Source organism: Vulpes lagopus, chromosome 22 (genome assembly GCF_018345385.1).
Source record: "Vulpes lagopus strain Blue_001 chromosome 22, ASM1834538v1, whole genome shotgun sequence".
NCBI classification, from domain to species: domain Eukaryota; kingdom Metazoa; phylum Chordata; class Mammalia; order Carnivora; family Canidae; genus Vulpes; species Vulpes lagopus.
The window spans coordinates 23,331,496-23,354,537 of NC_054845.1; the positions used below are offsets into that span (position 1 = coordinate 23,331,496).

At 49.0% G+C, this 23,042-nt stretch overlaps 1 protein-coding gene across 1 annotated transcript in view; it reads right to left on the minus strand.

The window, feature by feature from the left end:
- Positions 1-2,845: 2,845 nt before the first annotated feature.
- The window catches only part of MARCHF4 (membrane associated ring-CH-type finger 4), a 109,241-nt gene continuing 89,044 nt past the window's right edge, over positions 2,846-23,042 (minus strand). Inside the window, exon 4 of the mRNA XM_041737579.1 lies at positions 2,846-3,253. Within this exon, the coding sequence (XP_041593513.1) occupies positions 2,886-3,253 (368 nt within the window). The 3' untranslated portion in view covers positions 2,846-2,885. The remainder of the gene's footprint in view (positions 3,254-23,042) is intronic.

Sequence of the window (23,042 nt, forward strand, 5' to 3'; positions counted from 1 at the left end):
ACGAGCCCCAGTAAACTCCAGTTGCCGTCAGAAGTTCTCACAATCACCTCTCATTCAGTAAAGCACATTCTTTTTTCTTTTTTTTTAAATTTTTATTTTATTATTTATGATAGTCACAGAGAGAGAGAGAGAGAGAGAGAGAGAGGCAGAGACATAGGCAGAGGGAGAAGCAGGCTCCATGCACCGGGAGCCCGACGTGGGATTCGATCCCAGGTTTCCAGGATCGCGCCCTGGGCCAAAGGCAGGCGCCAAACCGCTGCGCCACCCAGGGATCCCAGTAAAGCACATTCTGAATGACCCTAAATGACCATAAGATTCTGAAGTGTCCTGTGAATCACTGAAAAAGATGGCATGATGGCTGGCCCCTGTAGTTTTGGTGACATGCATATTTTGTTGTATTCTGATTTTTTTTTCTCGGAAATACGTAGTCTAACTAACACATGTGTATTTTCCATAAATATTGAATTAAACCGAATGGCCCGTTCCTAGAAGGCCTGGAGAAATAGACACCTTTACCCTACATAGGTTACTTGCACTTTCTGATGGTTTTACCTTGCTTGTAGGTTTTCCTTGCATGTGTTTTTTGGTCTCTCACCAATTATTTCTTTCCTGACCTGCTGCGTTGGGACCTTCATTAGGGGAGGAACCTTCCTAAGCACACGCACATCCCACTGAGGACATTGCCTGACCGACTGCTGGCCTGAGGCCGAGGGCCAGGGCAGGTTCAAGGGAGGAAGGGTCTGGTGCCTGGTGATACGTGCGAGCCCTCTCTCAGGGCCCCCCACCCCCACCTGGGTTTGTTTTTCTGATATTCAACAGAAAACTGTCAGGAGGACGACGTCCTAACACAGCTCTCGCCTGTGGTTCTCTCAGCTTCTCTGAAATGACCCGATGGGGTAAAAATCTCTCCCAATTTCAACTCAAGCACTAATGGTCTCTGCTTCTGGGAGTCCTGGGCAGAAACTTAGGGTTTGGGGGTTGTTCCCCTTTCTTTGACTTGAAGGAATCTATCTGCTAGGGAGCCGGGGAGAGGCCAGGAGGGCCCATGCTTTGCCACCAGTTCACACACACACACACACACACACACACACACACACACACCTGCCCCATCTGTACCCTCAGGGAGAAAGGATTTCTTGCACAGAAGACACTAGGGGCGGAGCACATGAAGAAGAGGGGCAAGTCCAGGGTATGCTGCGGAGGCCGAGCTGGACACCGGAAGGGCAAACTCACATATGGAAGAGGACACGAATGATAGGGAAAGAAATTTTATTTTCAAGCTTTTAAGAGAATAATACAAACAACAGAGAGTTTTAAAAAACCCTAAAAACTAGTTTAAAAAAGTACTTGACAGTGTCCCTTTCACACCCATGGATGGCGCGGCCGTTGTGCATTGACAATGAGAAACTCTGCAGGTGCCCACCCGCCGTGGCCTCCCTGCCAGGGTCCCCAGGGTCCCCGCGCCCTGCCTCGCTGCACGGGAGGGACCGGGGCGTGTAGCACGGAGGGATGACTGCCCAATACTTAGATTGGTCTCGCTCCACTCCCTGGGGGACACCCCGCCCACTGCCTCCGTCTGTCTGTCTGTCCACTGCGGCAGCTCTCCCGGGAGACCCTTGGGTGGGAGGGGGGTCCTTGGGTCTCTGCTTGCACCAAAGCGGGAGAAGGCCTGACACTGAGCGCGCCCTGGCCTCGGGGAGGGTTGGGGCGCTGGGAGGTCACTTGTGGATGGACAGCTCTGAAGGCTGCACCCCCCGCAGCCCGCGGCCCTGCTTGGGATACACACCCACCCCCCGAAATCCGTACTTTTCTCCAGTTGCGTTTGTGTTTCTTGTAAACATCTTCCAGCCAAACCACCATAAAATAAAGTAACAAGGGCACACAAAGACACCCATCTCCAAACCTAAGCCCCCTCGGAGCCCCTCCAAAATTGGGAGTTCTGAAAAGAAGCCGAAGTCACCCTGCGTCCGGGGGGCTCGCCCCAACACCGCCCCTGCCCCCCGCACGCGGCCCGGAGTCCCTAAGGCCACCAGAGCCAGGAAGCCTGCCCACCCGGATGAGCCCGGGGGCCCACGCAGGTGCCGCCGGTCATCCTCGCCGGGCCCCCACCCATCCCTTCCCTCCCCACCACTGCCCAACACAGCCCAAGGAGAAAGGAACCCAAACTGGAGGGGAAACCAGGCAGGCCACGGGGCTTTCCCTTCGCACACCCTTTGCACTTTTCCTCCCAGCTCCCGTGCACACGCCGGCACCACCACCACCAGCTGGCTGGCTTCGCCCGCCCCCGAGCCCCCCACGTCTCCCCGGGGGGTGTTGGGTGCTGGGTCCCTCTGGGATGTTTGTCCCCCACGTCTCCCCGGGGGGTGCTGGGTGCTGGGACCCTCTAGGATGTTTGTGCCCCCACATCTCCCTGGGGGGTGCTGGGTGCTGGGTCTTTCTGGGATGCTTGTGCCCCCACATCTCCCGGGGGGTGTTGGGTGCTGGGCCCCTCTGGGATGTTTGTCCCCCACGTCTCCCGGGGGGTGTTGGGTGCTGGGCCCCTCTGGGATGTTTGTCCCCGCCGATTCGTTAGGTTCCGGCTGCGCTGCGCTTCCTTGTCGAGTTTGCACCGGGGTTGGTCGCTCTCGTCGAGGACTGGGGTCGCCGATGGGAATCCTGAAACCGCTCTGGACACCCGCCTCGCTGGCTCCAGCTCTGACCCTGCCTCCAGGCCCCCTCCAGGCCCCCTCCAGGCCCCCTCCAGGCCCACCACCCCCCCGCCTGCCCTCCACTCCGGGGCCCCCCCGGGGGCCGCTGGCCTCCCCACACCTGCGCCCCAGGCGGCGCCCCTTCCCGGCCCGGCCTCCCCCCGTGCACGGTCACGGCCTCGCTGCCGGTGGCTCGTCTCACACCGTCGTGACCCTCATGACGAGCTCCCGGCTCCCGCCCTGGGGGCTCCGCTGTTCATGAGGCCGTAGGTGACTCAAGATGTGCAGGATGGTGTAAGCACAGTGGTGGTCGGACAGGGGGCCTGGGGGGTGGCTGGCCGCCCGGGCAGGGCCTTCCTCGGCGCCGGGGGTGCCCACGGCCTCCTCTCCTGACGCCGGGGCGTTGGCCTGGGTGGACGAGGACGTCCGGGGGTTTGTCCTGCCTCCCGACTTTTGATCCTCCAGGTCTTTCGTCTTGTCATAGTTCAGCACTTTCCACTGCTGGTTGACGGCCTGCCACCGCTTAAAGATGCGGTACACGGAGGGTCCCTCGTGCACGATGAGGCCTGGGCAGCAGGGAGACAGAAAAGCAGAGGCCCAGTGAGAGCAGGAAGCCACTGCCGGAAACCAGTCTCCCTGTCCCGACACGCTGAGGTCGCCGCTGGGGCACCGTGGACGTGTGGTGGTTGCTTTGCTCCTTGCAAGCCTCCCTTTGAGCCCCGAGCCCCAGGTCCCCAGCCCTGTATTCCTTGAGCGTCTGCCTTTGACTCAAGGCCTGATCCCAGGGCCCAGGATCGAGTCCCGCATTGGGCTCCCTGCATGGAGCCTGCTTCTCCCTCTGCCCATGTCTCTGTCTCTCTCTCTCTCATGAATAAATAAACAAAATCTTAAAAAAAAAAAAAAAAAAAGAAGTAGGAGGTGGAAGGCCTCCATACCTAGTCCATGAAATGGTTGAGTGCCTACCTCTCCTCCGCCCCTCCCATTTCTTGACAAAACCCCAAATCCTCATCCACTGAGGCATAATAGACTCTCCTCCCTCTACCATGCAGCCAGGGTGCCTGGCCCTTAGCAGAGGGTGAATGAAGCGTGTGCTTTCAAGGCTCCACGAGCGATACCCGTGGGCACCCTATACTTGCCAAACAATGTCTGGAATTTGACTGGTTAACCCTTTGCTACCCTACAAATAGCCCAGGGCTACTGAAATACACCCCTGGGAGAGAGAATTTCGACGGGGTTATACTCCCCAGAAGCAGGGTCGAGTCAGAAAGAAGGCAGACAACCAGGGAGATAAAGGTTAACCGTGCACCTGCTGTGGGTGCGCCTGGCGCCAGGGCACGTGCAGGGAGCAGGACGGCCTGAGTCCTGCCCGCCGACAGCTTAGGTTCTAGTGGAGAACTAGGCATTGGTAAATATGTTAGTAATATTGTTAAATATGTTAATTAACATAATGTGTTATGTTAAAAACATAACAGAGCAAACGGACTTATTTTAAGTAAGTTTAATAGACGGCTGTTTCATTTCCCCTAAGGAATCCTTTAGAAGTTTATTTCGTATCTGATAGTTATTTTTATTCCCCGATGGTTACATCTTAAATAGTTATAATACCCAAAACCAGGAATTTGATATTAGCAGAGTGTGGGTGTAATTTTATCACGTATAGATTTGTGTAATCACAACTATAGTCAAGATAACAGAACTATTTCATCACCACTAAGTTCTCCATCGTGCTGTCCTTTTAAAATTAACGCTTAGCCTTCTATGGACACTGACCCCCCCACCTCCCCTCCAATCCCTAAACCTTGGCAATCACTAATCTTTTCTCCATCTCTATAATTTTATCATTTTTTAATGGAATCATACAGGTTATGACTTTGGGGGATTTATCCCCCCTTTCCCACCACCCCCTTATAACTTCCTTGAGATGCATTCATGTTTTTGCATGTAGGAATTCCTTTTTTTTTTTATTTTTATTTATTTATGATAGTCAAAGAGAGAGAGAGAGAGAGAGAGGCAGAGACACAGGCAGAGGGAGAAGCAGGCTCCATGCACCGGGAGCCCGATGTGGGATTCGATCCCGGTCTCCAGGATCGCGCCCTGGGCCAAAGGCAGGCGCCAAACCGCTGCGCCATCCAGGGATCCCCTAGGAATTCCTTTTTATTACTGTGTCACATTCCATGGTATTTATGTACCACAGTTTGTGCAGCTATTTACCCATTGTAGGGCATTGTAGGGCATAATAAATAACATAACACAGTAGACACATAACCAAACCCATAGACTATCTCAGGTGCTGACACATGCTACGAGGAAGAGAAAGTAGGGTTAAATAGGCACTGGCGGCAGACACTGAGGGTGGCGGGAAAGGCCCTTTGGGGGAGATATTTACATTGATATACAGATGATGAGAAGGAGGGGACCCTGCAAAGATCTAGAGAGAGAGCATGTCAGTGATAGGAGCTGCAAGTGCGAAGGCCAGGGGGTGGGCACAGAATGCACACGGGTCAGAAAGCGTGTCAGTGCGGCCAGGGTGTGGTGATGAGTGGCAAGTACAAAGAGAGATGGGGCGGGGGGAGGCCAATATGATGAGGCCTTATAGGCCATGGCAACGGATATTTATTTTATCCTGATTGTAATGGGAAGCCACTGAAGGGTTTTAGTTGGGTGGGGGGTGTTGTGATCTGCTTCACCCTTCAGAACGTTCCTTCTGGCTCCTGTGGAACACTAAACCGATGAGGGAAAAAAATAGGAGCAGGCGACTAAGCAGGAAGTGATGTAGTGATTCGAGCAGGAAGGCCTGGTGGCCTAGACTAGGGTTGTAGCGGGTTACATGAGAAATCGTGTGGTCGGGACATATGTAGAGGTAGCTCACAGGCTTGCTGACAGGTAAGGCATGAGTCAAGAGAAAAATCTGGACAACTTATGAGCTTTGGGTGCTGCTGCCATTTACTAATGGTATGGACTTGTGTGGCAGTGGTCATGACTGCATTAGCTTCCTATTGCTGCTACAACAAATGACCACACATTTGGTGGCTTAAAACAACAACACACCTGAATTACAGTTTTGGAGACAGGAGTCTAAATTGAAGGTGTCAGAGGGCTGGTTCTTTCTGGTGGCTTTGAGAGGAGAATCCATCTCCTTGCCTTTAAGCTTCTAGAAGTCACCTGCGGTCCCTGTCTCTTGCCTACATCACTCCAACCTCTTTGTTCCAATGTCACATCCCCTACTCTTCTGTCAGTGTCTCTCTCTGCCTCTTTCTTATAAGAACGCTTGTGGGGATCCCTGGGTGGCGCAGCGGTTTAGCGCCTGCCTTTGGCCCAGGGCGCGATCCTGGAGACCCGGGATCGAATCCCACGTCGGGCTCCCGGTGCATGGAGCCTGCTTCTCCCTCTGCCTGTGTCTCTGCCTCTCTTTCTCTCTCTCTCACTGTGTGCCTATCATAAATAAATAAAAATTAAAATTAAAAAATAAATAAAAAATAAATAAATAAATGAAAATAAATAAAAAATAAATAAATAAAATTTTAAAAAAAAAAAAAAAGAACGCTTTGCTTTTGTGGTTGCATTGAGCCCACCCAAATAATCCAGGATTCTCTTCCTATTTCAACATTCTTAAATTAGTCACATCTGCAAGTCCCTTTTGCCACACAAGATAATATTAAAAATCTCTAGGGATTAGGACCTAGATGTCTTTGGGTGCCATTATTCAGCCTATCACAGTGGTTAATAGTTATATTTTGGTTATGGTGATTTAAGGTATCTGATAGAGATCTCACTGGAAGGTCCAGTTAGGCAGCTGGACATATGAGTCTGAGGTTAAGGAGGAGTCTGGCCTGGAGGTAGGAGCCATCAGTGTAGAGGTAGAATCTGAAGCCTTAAGAATGTTCCAGGTCTCCTGGGAAGAGAAGGTAGACAGGAGAAGAAGGCCAATGACAGATTTCTGGGCCTTCTCATATATAGAGGTTTGGTGGAGGTAGAGCCAGTAAATGAGGCTCTGAAGGAGCAGTGAGTAGTATAGGAGCAAGACCAGCCACGTGTGTAGACCCAGAAGTCTGGAGAAGAAAGCGTTTCAAGAAACAAGGTGTGCTAAGGTGGGTCAGGTGGAATGAGGAGTGGCCATTGGCTTAATAGGCACAGGCGGAGGGAGGATGATGTGAAAATCAACTAGTTCTCCTCCAAGAGCCTCTTTCTCCTCCATGATGTCATCAGCTAAGATGGAAGGGATATGGGAGGAAGTGTTAAAGATTTGTGGAGAGAAGAAAAAGTGGGAAGTGATTATCTTGGAAAGTGGGAGACTGAATTTACAAATCAGCGAAGAATTGTCTGACAGTGGGACTCTTGGGTGGCTCAGCGGTTGAACATCTGCCTTTGGCTCAGGGTGGGGTCCCGGAGTCTCGGGATCGAGTCCCACATCAGTTTCCCTGCATGGAACCTGCTTCTCCCTCTGCCTGGGTCTCTGGCTCTCTCTGTGTGTCTGTCATGAATAAATAAATAAAATCTTTTAAAAAAATTGTCTGACAGTGTTCAGCGTCCATTTGGGATTTGTGGCCACAAATTTGACATGAGTTGTGTGGTTTCAATCCATACCTTCACCTGCTTGCCAGATGCACCTATGGAGTGAGAAAGTTGAGTTTAATCAGTATAGACTTATTCCAGGCAAGTGAGATGGGCAAGAGAGGGCATGAGAATTACGGATGCTTCCAAGGGAGTGGTTATCACACTGGCCCACGGAGACTCGGCTGGGGAGGAGGCAAGCAATACACAAAAGGGATAAGGAAAAATGGAAAGTGATAGGGTCAATGCCAGTGGGTCTCTTAGAAGTTACAGAATTGCTGGAGTCTGTGAACTACAAGGATGGAGCTGGGGGGTGATGCTCAGAGAGTAAGATGTTTAAATCCAGACTCTGGAAGTGGTGTGGTTCTTGGTGATGATGAGGTCTAGGGAACGTCCCCTTGAGAAGAGGCGGGGGTGGGTTAAGGAAAAGACCTGTGGAGTGATGAGGTGGTAGCCAAGGAGTTGGACAGATTATCTGCATCAACCATCCTCAATGCCATCAGACTCCTTGTATCATAAATATACTTTAATATCCCCTTTCATATCCTGAAGTGAAATTCCTAAGATAATATAAGCTACTGTGGTTTCTTTTTTAAAAAAAACTAAATGAATATAATGCCCTAAACAGATAATGTAAAGCAAAACACAGGGGAAGTCATTGATGACCAGACAATATAAATTTCAATACAAATTCTGGGGCACAAGTACATTAGAAAACAAAACAAAACCCTCAAAGATTTCCAAAGTGCATAGAGGAGTGTAGGGGATGGTAACACCCCTACTGAGAGCCACTGATCATAGAGACGCTGAAGACAGGAATGTGGGAGCCAGTGCATGAACCAGGTGCCCCCCGGAATGAGAGGAGGGAGTGGGCAGCCAGCAGCCAAGAGCATCAAGAAGAGGAAAGGGGGTGCGGTCACATATGATGGCATGCACTTCAAAGGGGCTGGGGCTTCTGAAGGATGAAGGAAGAGAGGCGGTTTGGAAGTGGTAATGGGGACAAGGAAGATGTAGACCTCAACGCCAGGCCTCGTAGAATCCAGGAGAAAGAGCAGCTGCCACTTGAGTCAGCAAGAAACAGTGTCCTCGGAAGACAGCGAAAGGAACACTCACAGAAGAAGTTGCTAGTGATGGACCATGAGGTCCAGACGAAGGGCTGGGAAGATGGGGCCAGTGAAGGGAAACGCGAAATAGGAAAGTGGTGACTGTCCATGTCGTGAGGGTGGTCTGGGAGGCTGGGCCCTGTGATGGGGGGTGCGAAGACTGGGCATTCACCCTGCAGCAACTGCCAGTGGAGAGGGGTGGCTGCTGGCCTGGCCTCTGGGGGGTGGGGCGGGGGACGAGCTGACTCACAGGAGCAAACAGCGATGAGTCACTCCAGCCTCCTCAATGTCAAGCAAAAGACACGGGATGGAAACATCTCAAAGCTTCTCCAACCTTGAACACACTGTGACTGTAGGAGACAAGATAGCCACCCACTGCCACTCTTGCTCTAGTGTGACAACAGCTCCTGAGACGGTGCTCTGGCAACAAGTTTGCAAGGATTTGGTCGAGAGACAGTCTCCCTGTGGCCCATGTGTTCCTAATCTTCTGGGTCATGTGCCCCTTTGAGGACTTGATGAGGGCTAAGGACCATCTACCCAGAACAAAGACCACACGGATGAATTTAGAGGCTCATAAATCTCCAGGAGCCCACCCCTGGACCCCTTGTATGACTTGCCTCATCCTGGACAAGGAGACCTCCTCTCTCTGCCCCCTGTCTTGTCACCCTCCCCCAGTCACTTCCGTCCACCTTGTGAATACGTGTCCTGGGTCCATTACTTCCACAAGCCTATTTGAACACCGCACTGCTCTTTCCCTGGACCGTAAGCCCCTCGGGGACAGAGGCCCAGGTATGGTTGAGGGTTGGGCAGCCGACACAGTAGCAGGAATTTAACGAGGCCTTGGTGATGCTGGAGGAGATCGGGGGGCCTCAGGGAGAGAGAAGTAGGATCTTTTGAAGCCCCAAACTAACTCTTTCCAATAAGAGCCACTACACTTGATTCTTAATTAGCTTCTTGATCAGGCAATTTTACCCTGATTGAAGAGGGTGGCTTAAATTTTTGGTCTGAACACCGCCTTCTAATTATCTGTCTAGTGTTCAGGAAGTAATTAAACCACTTTAATGGATAGATGGCTGAAGGGGGAAAGGTGCACCTGTGTGTGTAGATAATGCTTGTTTAGCAAAAATGGGAAAAGCACAAACTGCCTCATTCGCATCCACTCCCCTTAGCTGCCCCACTGCTTCCCGCTCGACAAATGACTTATTGACTCCTCGGGTGGCAGCATAAAAACAAAACAAAACAAAAAAACAAAAGTGGAGGAAGATGCACGGGGCTCTTCCAAATGGGACAGGTGAAAATAGGCAAGTTGAAGAGATGGGAGAGAAGGAAGAGGGTTGGACATGGCAGGAGATGGAATGAGAGGCTGAAGTTAGGAGGGAAAAAAGCTCTTGGCAAAGGGAGGCAGAGAAGCAATAGAAGATTGGCCACTGGGACGCATGGCAATATGGGAAACCCGGTACGTTTTGATTGAGTTCTTGTCTGGGGTTTCCTGTTTCATTTCACAGTGACCTCATAACCACTTACAAAAAGCCCAAGCCTGGGCTGTATTTGTGGGAAATCCAGTTCCAGAAGATTTGCCACCTTCAGCTCCCTGACGTCTCTCCAGCTCTGGGGGCAACTCTTCCCCACATCGCTGGAGGTTCTGTAAGGGTCAGAACACTTTGCTTGTCATCGTGTCTCTCCCCACTGGCCTCCAGTTGGAGTGGCCCTTTGGTCAGCCCAGGAGGAGGGGGGAAGGTGGCCACTGGGAGTGGGTGGTCCTGCCTGCTTGGCTCTGCCTCCCCTAACTCACCACTGACCCAGCGCTGTCAGGGAGGCCTCAGTCCTGGGTTGGGATTAGCATCCCAATCCTGCCCACCTCTTCAACTTGCCTATTTTCACCTGTCCCATTTTGGCCATTGGCTCTTGCTGTGTCCAAAGCAATGAGATATGACTTAATTCTACGTAGGTCGTATTTCCTGAGTACCTACTATGTGCTTCTCTGAGTACCTGTGAGACCAAAAAAAGCTGGTTCTTAAGAGGCCAAGGCTAACTGAGAAGTCTGCAGAGAGGCCTCTGGCCCCCTCAGGAATGCCCAAATCCTCCTTTCCACCCCTCATCACCTGCTGGCATCCTGATTTAAGTGGCAAAAAAAAGTTACAGACAACTCTACAGCAGTTTAGCACACGTCACAACCAGCCAAGGAGCTGGTTAATGCAGATCATCCCCGGGCTCTACCTCCAAAGAGTCTGAATCAGTAGGTCTTGGATGAGGCCTATGGGTTTGCATTTCTAAGCCGCTCTGGGATGATGCTGATGCTGCCTGTGTGGGGACCACACCTGAGTAGCACTGCCTAGAACATGGTCCTTATCCTGGCCTACTGCCTCATGGAAGGCTCTAAATTTTGGTCAAAGAAAGAAAGGTAATTTTTAAAAGATGTGTTTATTTATTTTTTTAGAGAAGGAGAGAGAGATAGAACAAGCAGACTCCCCACTAAGCACAGAGCCCAACATGGGGCTCCATCTCACCACCCTGAGCTCATGACCTGAGCTAAAACCAAGAGTCAGACACTCAACCGACTGAGCCCCCCAGGTGCCCCAAGAGCTATGAGGTAATTTAAAAAGATACTCTAGTTCCAGATGTGACAGGCGTGAATATGTAAGGCAACTAAAGAAATGGATACTTCTTCTGCTAGACCCAGAGGACTTTGGGTCCCACAGTTCAGAGGCACCTCACCAATGAGCACTCACTGACCATTCCGAGTGTCTGCCCCTTATAGGCCCGTGGAGTCAGGCAAGTCACTTCCTCGTCCTGAGCCTCAGTATTTTCTTCAGGAAATTGGGACTCATACCTCCTTCCTTATAGGGTTGTTATGAGATTGAAGGAGGTAACGAGTCCTGCATGCTGCTCCCTGTGCTATGCCTGGGACACATTTTAACACTCAAAGCCACATGATATTGATTATTGTGGGGGCTAGGGTGGAAATTACAGGACAGAAAAAGCCCACGCACATCTTTTCCTCCTTCTTTAGGGCCAACCCCATTCCCAGTGCAAGCACCTGTTCTTCTGACTCCTCACTGTCCTTCCCAGTCCTCAATCTGAGTCATTGTTTATAGATGAATAAGATGCTGGGGCTGAAAGGAGCTCTAGGGGCCAGCTGATTCTGCAGATGTGGTGACAAGCCCCCAATCCCGCCTCCTCTCCCATCACCAAGGGCCTTCAGCAAGTGCCCGTGGAGGGATGCTCCCCGCTTGCAGCATCCCCCGAGGTCAGACTTAACCCTGAAGCCCCACCACTGCCAAGCTCATCTTCCAGGTGCTAAGGCCCGGCCCTCTCAGAACCTGCACTAAAGAACTTAGCAGGCAAGTGTTGGAAAGAAATCAATCTACCCAGCTACTTTGAGGTGGGGAGGTCGGTTAGAGGTGCTGTCGTGAGATGGCATTGGCAGTGCCACCCAGCTACCCAGTGTTCTCCACGGTTACAGCCTCCTGCCCCTTGCAAGTAGAGCCAGGCCACACTTCTGGGGGCACCTGCTGAGGAGTGGTGAGATGTGGATCCATCACCTCCTTTGAGCAGGCTCACCTTGACTCAATTGCTTTGGGTCTTGGTTTGGGTTACTCTTTCAGCAATAAAGACCCAAGAGCAGGGGACACAGAAAGCTTTCAATGTAGGTGAGGCAAGGCCACCTCCCCTTTGTGTTTTGGTCCCGTTGATGTCTGTCCCCTTGGAGGTGACTTCAATTAGAATTCCCTTCCCAGCAGGGTCCTTGCTGGACTGGTTGACCTTGGTCAAGCCCATCAGAGCCATCCCAGTCACTCTGCTCACTCAAGGCATCTCGGGGACCCGTGAAAAGACCTGGGCTAGAAAATCATTAAGAGCATGAAGACTCCTTGGAATGAACGAGCTTAACTCAGTAGGACAGAGAAGTAGAGAAGAGAAGTATTCCTGGAGCCCCAAATATCCCTGCATTGGTCTAAGTGAGGGGTCCGTTCCTGGACGTGTGTGGGTGAAGCTATGCCCCAAGATGCTGTGGATGTTTTCTGTACGGGTTCTCTACAAAGCTCAGAGCTCTCACCATCTGGACAGACAAAGACAGAATTGCATCTCTCAGCCACTCTGGCTGATGGCGATGAAGGTCATGGTGATGATGGTCATGTTGATGGTAGCCAGGACCTGCTGAATGCTTGCTATGTTTCGGTCACTCTAAAAGGCCTTTGCAAATGTAGTCTACATCTCACAGAAATCCCATGAGGTAGGTCGTATTATCGATCTCCACTTGACAAGAGAAAACTGAGCTCAGAGAGACTTACTGTCTTACCCAAAGACACACAACTTGCACATGTAGTGGGACATAAATTTAGGTTCATCTGAAACAGAACATGTGCCATGTGCCTGAGCTCTTTCCTCATTCGTGCTCCAGGTCGTGTGCTCCCCCAGAGAGAAAAGCTATGGAGGAGATAATTTTTTTATAGTCTGTATGTATGAGTATACAATTTCTTTTTTTTTTTTTTTAAAAGGTAGTATTTATTTATTCATGAGAGACACACAGAGAGAGGTAGAGACACAAGCAAAGGAAGAAGCAGGCTCACCTCAGGGAACCCGATGCAGGACTGGATCCCTGAACTCCAGGATCATGCCCTGAGCTGCAAGCAGAGCTAAACCACTGAGCCATCCAGGCATCCCTACAATTTCTATTTCAATTCGCAAATAAGATGTCTTTTGTGTTATGCATTTTAACATATGTGTTACGGTGTTACAACAGAGTGGCTTTGAAATCAGATGAAACTGGGTTCTAGCTGTGTGACTGGGTGATTTACCTTTTAGCCTCAATTTTTTTTTTAATCAGGAAAATGGGCATTTAATAGTTTCCACATCCTAAGGTTGTAGGGAGTAAATAAGATACTGCACATAAAGCACTTTTTACAGCGTTTGGTACGTAACAAATAATAAATTTTTGTTATTATTTTATTATCATTATTACGAAATAAGTTTCACATGACTTCATCTTAAAGGAGTTACGTTAAAATTACAAATTAGCTTATTTAAATAAATGTGCCAAAATTCTATATCTAAAAGAGTTTAAAATCCCAGGATTTTAAAAAACTACCCTTGGGGACGCCTGGGTGGCTCAGTTGGTTAAGCATCTGTGATTGGCTCAGGTCATGATCCCAGGGATCGAGCCTGGCATCGGGCTCCCTGCTCCTCAGGGACCCTGCTTCTCCCTCTCCTGTTCCCCTGCTTGCGCTCTCTCCTCTCTCTGTGTCAAATAAATAAATAAATAAATAAATAAATAAATAAATAAATAATTTTTTTTTAAAGAGTGCCCTTGGGAACTAGGGTATTCTTTCTTAGAGTATTCTAGTGCAGAGCACTTGTGGAAATTTCTCAATGACATAGCCAGTGACAGATACGACTAACTGTCCACCAAAACCCCATTCTTTTCTTCCTTATTACAGAGTTGCCAGAGAAGGAATGACGTTCCAGCTCTTTGCACCCACGGGGAGCCAGGTGACCAGCGCTGCATGTGAGATGAGTCGGGCCAAAGTTTAAGAACAGGTATTGAGGGGGAAAGTGTGTGTGTGTGTGTGTGTGTGTGTGTGTGTGTGTGTGTGCTCGCGTGCACGTGCTTTGTCCACGCTTGCTTTTATTTTCTATTAGCTGGAGATAAAAGATTCAAAAGCCCAGAGAACTGTGGCCACAAAACGGGAGCCTAGATCCCTGAATCTCTGCATGGAGGAGAACCACCCAATGACCAGCAGCCTCTGCTTCATTAAATCAGTGAGATATTATATATATATATATATCTGCTAAAGTTACCCTAACTAAATACCTGCAGTGCTAGGGTAGAGGCCACAAGACAAAAGCAGCTTTGGGTTCAATGAAATGTCTCATGTCCTCACCAAAATATTTTACTTGGCTCAAGTATCCACCTTATTTACCAGATTGGGGCTTTTTCTAGCCCTAGACCCACTGTCAACAGACAGACATGCCACTCCTGAAGACCGTGATTTGCCACTACTAGTGTCCCAAAGACCATGCTGTAGGCACTAAAGACAGTTCCCAAGAGGTGCTCCTAAACTATTTTGAGGCCTGTCACACACCGGAGTAAGTGAATTGCCTCCCAAAGGGTCTCCATTGAGGGGGACAGTGCTCACTTGGTGTGTCCGCTTCCAAATCAGTCATCTGCACTTACCGAGCACCTAGCAGCTCAGCGGTGGACAGAGGTGGCCTTGCATAGGAAGCCCCTGTTGGCGGAGGCAGGGGGTAGGTGGAGCATGAGTTAACAGTTAATCTGGAAAGTTGGATAATCCATATGCACTTAATGGAACACAGCCTGAGCATCACCTTGTCCATCTACGTGGCTGACCCTCATCAGCTGTTCGGTCTAGCCGAACCTTCTTGAGAATCCCCCGCATGGCCGCAGTGACCAACCCCTGAGAATTATGACATCTTCTCACAATAGAAATGACTTCAAAATCCTAGAATGTCAGACCTAGAAGTACCTTGCAAGTTATCAGGTTCAACTGTCTCACTCTATAGATGACTTAACTGAACTATACAAAGAAGAAGTATCTTGCCCAAGGTCAGAGAAGAAGTGGCTAATCCAGTCTTCAGACCTACATTTTCTACTCCCTAGTCTCTTCTACGGTACCAGGCTCCTCCTCCATATTTTCAGTTTATTAGTCAGGGAATTAAAAGATTTGACAGATGAGGTCATTTCTAGCCCAAGGGGAGGAAGAAAGGAAGGATCTTTCTTTCATGGCATCTTTGTGCCATCTAAGTGTTTTTTAGTTAACGTGAATTAAAATGAAGTTTGAAAAATGATGTTTTTGTAGTCCTGCTGCTGCTCTCCCCCCCCTTTGCCCACTTACTATAAATTAGAATTTGAATTCCTTTATCTCCGAGGGCAGGCACCAGGTATCTCTAAATTATAGGAAAGAACCTCAATGAACAGCACACAGAGGAAGCTTTCACACAAGATTTTCTATAACTCCGTGAATTACCATACTCCACTGTTTTAGAGATTTGGAACAATCTCGGAAACACTCTCCTTCCTTTCCCTGACCACATCCCACTCGTAAGTAAAAAACCAAACATGATAAGGATGAGGTCCTCATTTTTGCAGATTTGACTTTTTGGTGGCCAGTCTCTCTGGTCTGCGGAGTGGAAAAAAAAATGTTTTTGGTGCCAAAGACCTTAATTAATTTGCTCTTGTTAAATCCTAATAACTTGACCCACTGGAGCAGAGACTGTCCCATTTGTTTGCTGGGAAGCTCTGTCAGCTTCTGAGCTGGGGCAGACAGCGTCATTAGAGATGACGGAAGAGGTGGCGTGAGGACATTCTATGTAATCAAATCTTCTCATGGAGGGGACACGGGTGAGGGAACTAAAAGCCTTCAAGAAGAGGCACTGCTCCATATAGGGGCAGAGTCTCAGTTATGTGAGGACCTGGGGTCAGGCTCTCTAGGCCGTGACTGGCTTCTGGTTTTAACAGTGTCAGCAAACCTTTATTGGGGAATAAGGGGAATCTTCCCCCATCAAGCGCCTCCCAGCCCGGTCCCTGGTAATTATGAATGGCCCGCTCCTTTACACATGCCACCTCATTCAAGCCTCTCAACAACACTCTGGAGATGGTATTATTATCCCATTTCCTGGATGAGAAAAGGGAAGCAGAGAGCGGCTGTGCAAATCACTCGAGGTCCCAACGTTAGTAAGAAACTGAGCAATATGTGGTCCAGACCCTTACGTAGCACACTCCTGCCACCCCATAAATCCACAAAATCCCAAATCCTGGATTTTGTGACTCATTCCCTCCTGTTTTTCTCATTCTCTGTCTTCATCCATCTTTCAAATGTATGTTTCCCAGGTTTCCATCCTTAGCCACCTACTCTTTGAATGCTCCTCCTAAGTTCCCTTGTCAAAACCCACGGCTTTACCCACCTCTTGTTGTTGACCTCCAAACCTGTGTTCAAGTTTCATTATCCAGCTGCCTACAGAAACCTTTCCTTACCTCCCCTCCTTCTCATTAGTCACCGATCCTCATCAGAACTGGTCCAGTGCCCTCAAAATCTTCCTGTCTGAATGGGAGGCCATAAAAGGTCCTTTCCTTCCTTCTACCCCCACAAAGAGATTCTTTCCTGGCAGCGCCTTCTCGTCTTTGCAGCCCATAATGTACTCCTTGTCTCTTACTTCTCTTCTACTGCAAACTCTTTGCGTGGGAACTCTTACCTCACTGCCCGGATTTTAGGCTTGGGATGGTCCTTTTGTTTGGTGCTTTTGCCAAAGACTTACCATTGGTTCCCCTTTGCTTCTCCTATGGCCAACCCTAGTCTCATGCTTGGCTCTGGTATCCCCACTCAAGCCAGACCCTGGTGTTCCTACTTGCTTCAAAGAAGTTCATCCAGTCCTATCCCATGCACATCCTAAGCGCTTCTCAAGGTCATCCGATATACTTCTTCCCCACTGCACTGTTTTGCATTTCTTTTCCTTTGGTTCAGACTATTGTGAGCATTTCCCAACTGCCCCACACCCCCCGCCTCTAGTCTTTCCAGCTCTGGTCCATCCTCCCCACAGGTGCCAGAGTTATCTCTTTATTTTATTATTTTCTTAAAGATTTTAATTTATTTATTCACAAGAGACACAGACAGAGAGACGCAGAGACACAGGCAAGAGGGAGGAGAAGCAGGCTCCATGCGGGGAACCCGATGTCAGACTCAATCCCAGGACTCCGGGACCATGCCTTGAGCTGAAGGCAAATGCTCAACCACTGGGCCACCCAGGTGTCCCCAGAGTTACCTGTTTAAAGCACACATACAGGGATCCCTGGGTGACTCAGCGGTTGAGTGTCTGCCTTCGGCCCAGGGCATCATCCCGGGGTCCCGGGATTGAGTCCTATTATCAGGCTCCCTGTGTGGGGCCTGCTTCTCCCTCTACCTGTGTCTCTGCCTCTCTTTCTGTGTCTCTCATGACTAAATAAATAAAATCTTAAAAAAAAATAAAGCACACATACATCTGACCACACTTCTTTCCGATATAAAATCTTATCAATGCCTCCCCATCACCAACAGGACGAAGTCTGAACTGCCCAGCACATGATTCATGATACTGTGGGATTTGGCTCCTGCCAACTGCCACTTCCCTGTGGCCCATCACCCACCTTCCCTCTGGCTCTTGACACTGAGCCACACAAACCCGCTCCAAGGTTCCCAAGTGTACCTGGTTCTCTCAAATTTCTGTGCCTCTACATATGCTAGTCTCTCTGCCTGAAATGTTCTTTTCCTTTTTTTTCTGGACAAACTTTGACCTGTCTTTTGAAAATAGCTGAAGGATAGAGCTCCTTCCTTCAAAAAGCCCTCCTGGACTCCTCCAAGAGGGAGTTGACTGCTCTCTGTTCTGTTCCACCTTTCTCTGAATCTTATACTGGCCCCCACTGTGCTGTGATTTATTTGTGGTCTGGGAGCTCCTTGAGGGCAAGGACTTCGTTTCATTCATTACTTTATTAAAGTTCTCTAGTTTCAAGAACAAAACCAGACAGCCAGGAAATGCTACTGAAGGAATGGATAAGACCATCCTGAGCCCCTTCCCCCTCAGTCTTTTCCTGTGCTCACTCATCTCTGTGTCCAGCTCTTATCACTGAGATAAATGATCAATTTGTCTGCCTCCTAGGTAAAATATGAGATCCTTAAGAGCAAGTGACTCTTATTGGGAGTGGCCTTTCAACAAACATTTTTTAGTGACTGAATGAATTCCCTGAGTTCATGTTAACCAGGAGATGTAGCGTCCCCTACCCTAAGTTCCTCCCACCAGAGTGTCTCACAGGGAGACAAAACACCCAAGTTTGCACCCCAATTTCTTGAGCCTCCCTCTCAGCTGGTGTCAGAATAGCACTGATCAAAAGGGGGGGTACAACCATGGCTAACCTCCAAGACCCTGAATACAGGACAGGAGCAGCTAAGCCTTGCTAAATTTCTTATTGCTCAGCCATTACCCTATGGGTCAAGGTATTAGGGGACCAATTTCCCTTCAACCAGCCTCCCCATCCAGGCTCTGCTTTTGCAATTTCACAGAGCAATCAGAGATAAAATAAGCAGTAGAACGTGCCCTGGAATTGAAGTCCAAGGTTTTTGGTCTAATTCTCAGCTCTGCCATTTGCTTAGCTACATGACCTGGAGCACAGTTACTTTAGGCCTTTCCTCACCTGTTAAATATGGATCATAATACTTACCCTGCTCATCTTTTAGGATTATTGCACCCTTTCTCAATTCTTCTCTGCCCTTGCAGGAGTTTGGTGGTTTGTTCTGCCCACAGCAACCTAGTTTTGGTTTTCACAGTGGCACGGATTGACCTAGGAAGTTAGGACTCTACCCAAAAGATGTTTAATCTATAGGGGCAGCTGGTATCCCAAAATGTACAACCTTCTGATGTAGCAAAGTCTAGAGCCGTTGTCCACAACCCTGGACCCATGCTGCATCCAACAGAGAACCCAGACCCTCCTGGGACCCACTTCAGGCAAAATTCTTTGGTGAGAACCAAAGGCCTTTTCCTGGACGTCAGCCAGGCAGACATAGCCGTGGATGGAGGTGATGTGGCTGCATGGGCAGCAAGGTGACCATGTCCCAGACTCTGTATTGTCTTGGCTTCATGGAAGAGAATATCTGCTGGGCTGATGCTGGCACCCAGTGGAGTGTCCCTTTGTATCCTTCTCACCGTCATGAGTTTTCCCTTAGAACACTATTCTGATAAAAGCCAAGTCTAGTTTTAAGGATTACTTAAAGCTTTATTCATTCATTCATTCATTCATTCACTCATTCATTCATGAGAGACACACACACACAGAGAGAGAGAGAGAGAGAGAGAGAGAGGCAGAGACACAGGCAGAGGGAGAAGTAAGCTCCCTGCAGGGAGCCCAATGCGGGACTTGATCCCAGGACCCCAGGATGACAACCCGGGCCAAAGGCAAACGCTCAACCACTGAGCCACTTAGGTGCCCTTTGAAGATATATATTTCACATTTACTCAGAGTCTTTACTATCTGAGGCTATTTAATAGTCTTAGGGAGTAGACAGATTGTTCCTGGTGTCTGAAAAACAGAGTAAGTCCAAAGATTCATTTTAACAGATGGTCTTATTCCTTTCTTCTTCAGCCTTTTGAGCTAACACAGGGCTAGACTCATTTTCCTTCTTCTGGTGACAAATTTCTACCCAGGTACTGAATTGCTCCAACCACCCAAGGAGCTTGGGACTATGGATATGGATTTCTTTCATTTAACATTTTTTTTTTCAATCAACATTTCTTAAGAATACTCACCTCTCCCATTATCAGCTCTACCTACTTTCTACCTTCCCCTGCCCACTCTTTCACAGCATGTTCTTCCACTCTCTTAGCACTTCTGGAAGGGAAACTTCCCTTTTCCTATAGGAATAAGCTAACTGACTGAGTTTTAAAACTGATGACCACCTCAACAGCAATATAGGTGCCACCCTGTGACTCTCTTGTCTACGTTATTCATTTTCTTGCAGGAAGAAGATCACATATGTTTCCTTCTGGCCCACCCAGCGAGGTCTCTTTCCCTGTTCCAGCTCCTCTGCCTCTCATTGGTTCAGTGAAACAGAGTTGTGTGGCCAGAAATTGAGATTCATGGACAGGAGGTAGTAGGATAGAGGTGATGGTACACTTACATGACTTGCTTGCTCCTTCTCTCAAAACAAACTAGACCCTGGGCTGGCATCCCGACTTGTTTCCCTGGAATTCTGACAAAGGTGGAGTGTCAGCTGTGTTACAACATCCCCTCGGTTGGAGGTAACCCTGATTGGCGGGTGCTTTACTGTGAATGCCTGATGGGAGGCAGTAGCTTTGAGCTTCCCTGAGTGCAGTGACACTTCTAACTGTGCATGACTTCTGTGGGGAAACTACGTCAAGGTGGATCCTGTACCCACAAAGATCCTGTCTCATCTGGGGGCTGAGGGACTATCCCTGAACTAGGATATGGAGTGCAGCAAGGACTCACCTGGACCTGCCTTGCGGAGGCCGTGTGTGGTTCCTGTTCTAAATTCCTCAAAGTGAATCTAGTGACAAGTGTACTCTCTGGTAGTTCTGTGACTCTAAATGTCCAGTTGAGCCTAAAAGTAAACACACTGCGGGTAGACATTCCAGGCTCCACCTTATTGTCCCTACCAGAGAGCCCCTCAAAGGCTGATACTTTATAACCACGTCTGCAGTCCTGGGTATCTTCCCCTCAACTGTCCAGGACACTGCAGAAGAGAAGTGACTAATACCTGAACTTCACCCTTAAAGCCACCATCATCACTACTGATTATTATCACCAATATCAAAATCACCATCAATGCAACCAACCATCACACGAACTTTTTTATGCATTTCAACTATTGTCCACCATCTTCCGTTCTCTTCTTTAGATCACATATTACTCTTTTTTTTTTTTTTAATTTTGTCTCCCAGAATTTTCTCCTAGGGGCAACCTCTCCTAGGAAACCCTGGACCGAGAGTCCTGCTCTGCTGCCTGAGGCGGCCTAAGACAAATCTTTCAGTATCAGTTTCACCATCTGAAAAATGGGAAGAAAATCATTGCCCCTGAGAAATACTCAGACACTGAATTAGCTCCAGTTATAATCAACAAAATGATAGAGCAGTCTAAATTCTTTAAGGGTGAGCTAGTCTAAATATAAATATATCTGAGTACTTTTGGGCAGCACCAAAAGCACTTATGGTCCCTGTACATCCCCCTCCTGTCCAGTGGCAGTCTCCAGGCCGTCACTGGCTTGTCGAGCAGATTGGATAGATCATGGTGTGGCTTTGCATCCTGGGAAATTATGTTTTCCTAAAAACTTGGAAGGAAAGAAAGCAATTCGGAAACTTAATATTTGGCTCACTGTGCTTCTTCCCAGAACTTGGGTGACCGAGTGCCATATATATTTGAAGAGTAAGCAGAGAAAGAATTCAAGAGATAGAAGTGGGTTGGAGGGAGGCAGATGGAGAGGAGCCAAGAAAGAGACAGAGAGGATGGGATGGTTCTGTGGAGCCCGACTCCGAGGGAGACTCTATAAGCAGGAAAGACCAGGGCACCAGGAAGGCCCAAGCAGGGGTGCTGGGTGGCTCAGAGCCGCGGGGAGCAGGCCTATTTAAGGGCTTTTCCTCCAAGTGGGCCCAGGAGCACTCAAAGTTGCAGGTGGCATCTGCAGATATCCCATAAGTGACACTGAAGACGCCTGTTGTCTGATGCAAGAGGACATTGGAAAGAGCACTGGGCTGCCATCAGGAAACCTTGCTTCTAATCCCAGCTAAGCAATCTCGAGCAGATCACTTACTCCCCTTCTCGGGGCACCAATTTTCTCAACTTTCAGAACAGGAGTTGTAGGTTGATCAACAGGTTGATCACATGGTCTCTTTTATGTTCACTTCCCTCAGTCTTCAAATCTATGGGGCCCTGAATGGTAGGTGGTATTTACGCTCCTCTTTCCCTCCCATGCTCCATCCAGAGGAGGAGGAGTACGCTTTCCTGGCCCACCCCCACGTTGATGTTGGGCTCATTGATGACTTGCATTGGCCCACGGGCTGGGGGCAGAAGGGACAGTGTGTCAGTACTGAGCAGAAGCTTCCAGAGGCTCTGCAAGTTTCCCCCAGTTCTCTTGTGCCTCTGTAACTGGCTAGAAGAGTATACCCCAGCAGCCCCTGCCCTTTTGGCCTGGGCCCCAGCACGAGGAGACACTCAGAGCAGGCTGGAACCCAACTGCACACTCAGAAGCTAAGCCGAGCCAAGCCCCGCTGAGCCACAGCTGTCATGCAGACCCATCAGTGGGAAATAAATGCTTGTTGTTGTGAGGCACTGCAGTTCTGGAGGTGCCTGTTACCGCAGCCAAAGCTGACTAATACACCACGTGACGGGAAAGCAAGTCTCACAGAAGCACACATCAGAGACCAAGCCAAAGCCTGCCTGAAGGAGAATGAAGGGCAGCTGGAGAGGTTCCTACAGGCCGTCCGCTGCTGCCCCCCTCCATGCCAGAGCCGCACACCTCCATATGGAGACACACCTGGGTCCTGGCAGCAAGAACCCCGGCCTCAGCGGGGTAGGAAGGAATACTGGTGGAGGGAGAACTAAATTAGAATGCTCAAAGTCAAATTCCTCCCCATTCACAGTTCTCCAAACCTGGGCAGTCTTGTCTAGGTGCCACAAAAGGCTGCCTTTAAAAAGGCTCTGAAAAAATAAATAAATACATAAATAAATACATAAATAAATACATAAATTAATAAATTTAAAAAAAGGCTCTGGAACTCCGGGTTGATGTGTCGGTTTAGCTACAGGGAGAGGCTGCAAGAGGCTTACACAAGTATCCAAGTGCCAGCATCTCTGCTCTCTGGCTGCTGTGATCAGCATGCAAGTCCCCAGGCCTCTCTGACTCCTAATATTAAAGAGTCCCAAGGAAATTCATGTAGCATCCTCCCAGCCAAACTCTAGCTAAGAGATGTTTTCCTGCCAAAAGGAGCAGTGCACGTAGTTGATATGACATACAAACGAAAGCCCAGAGATGACAACTGTGGCGCTTCGGTGCGGTCAGCGTCATGGCCCAGGGGATAACCCGAGAGTTCCAGGTGAGGATGTCTGACCAGCGCTTAGACAGGCTTCATGTCATTGCGAGAAAACCACGACCTCGGTCCCCCCAGTGACAACTCCAGACTTGAAAACCATAAGCATTGGTTGGAAAAA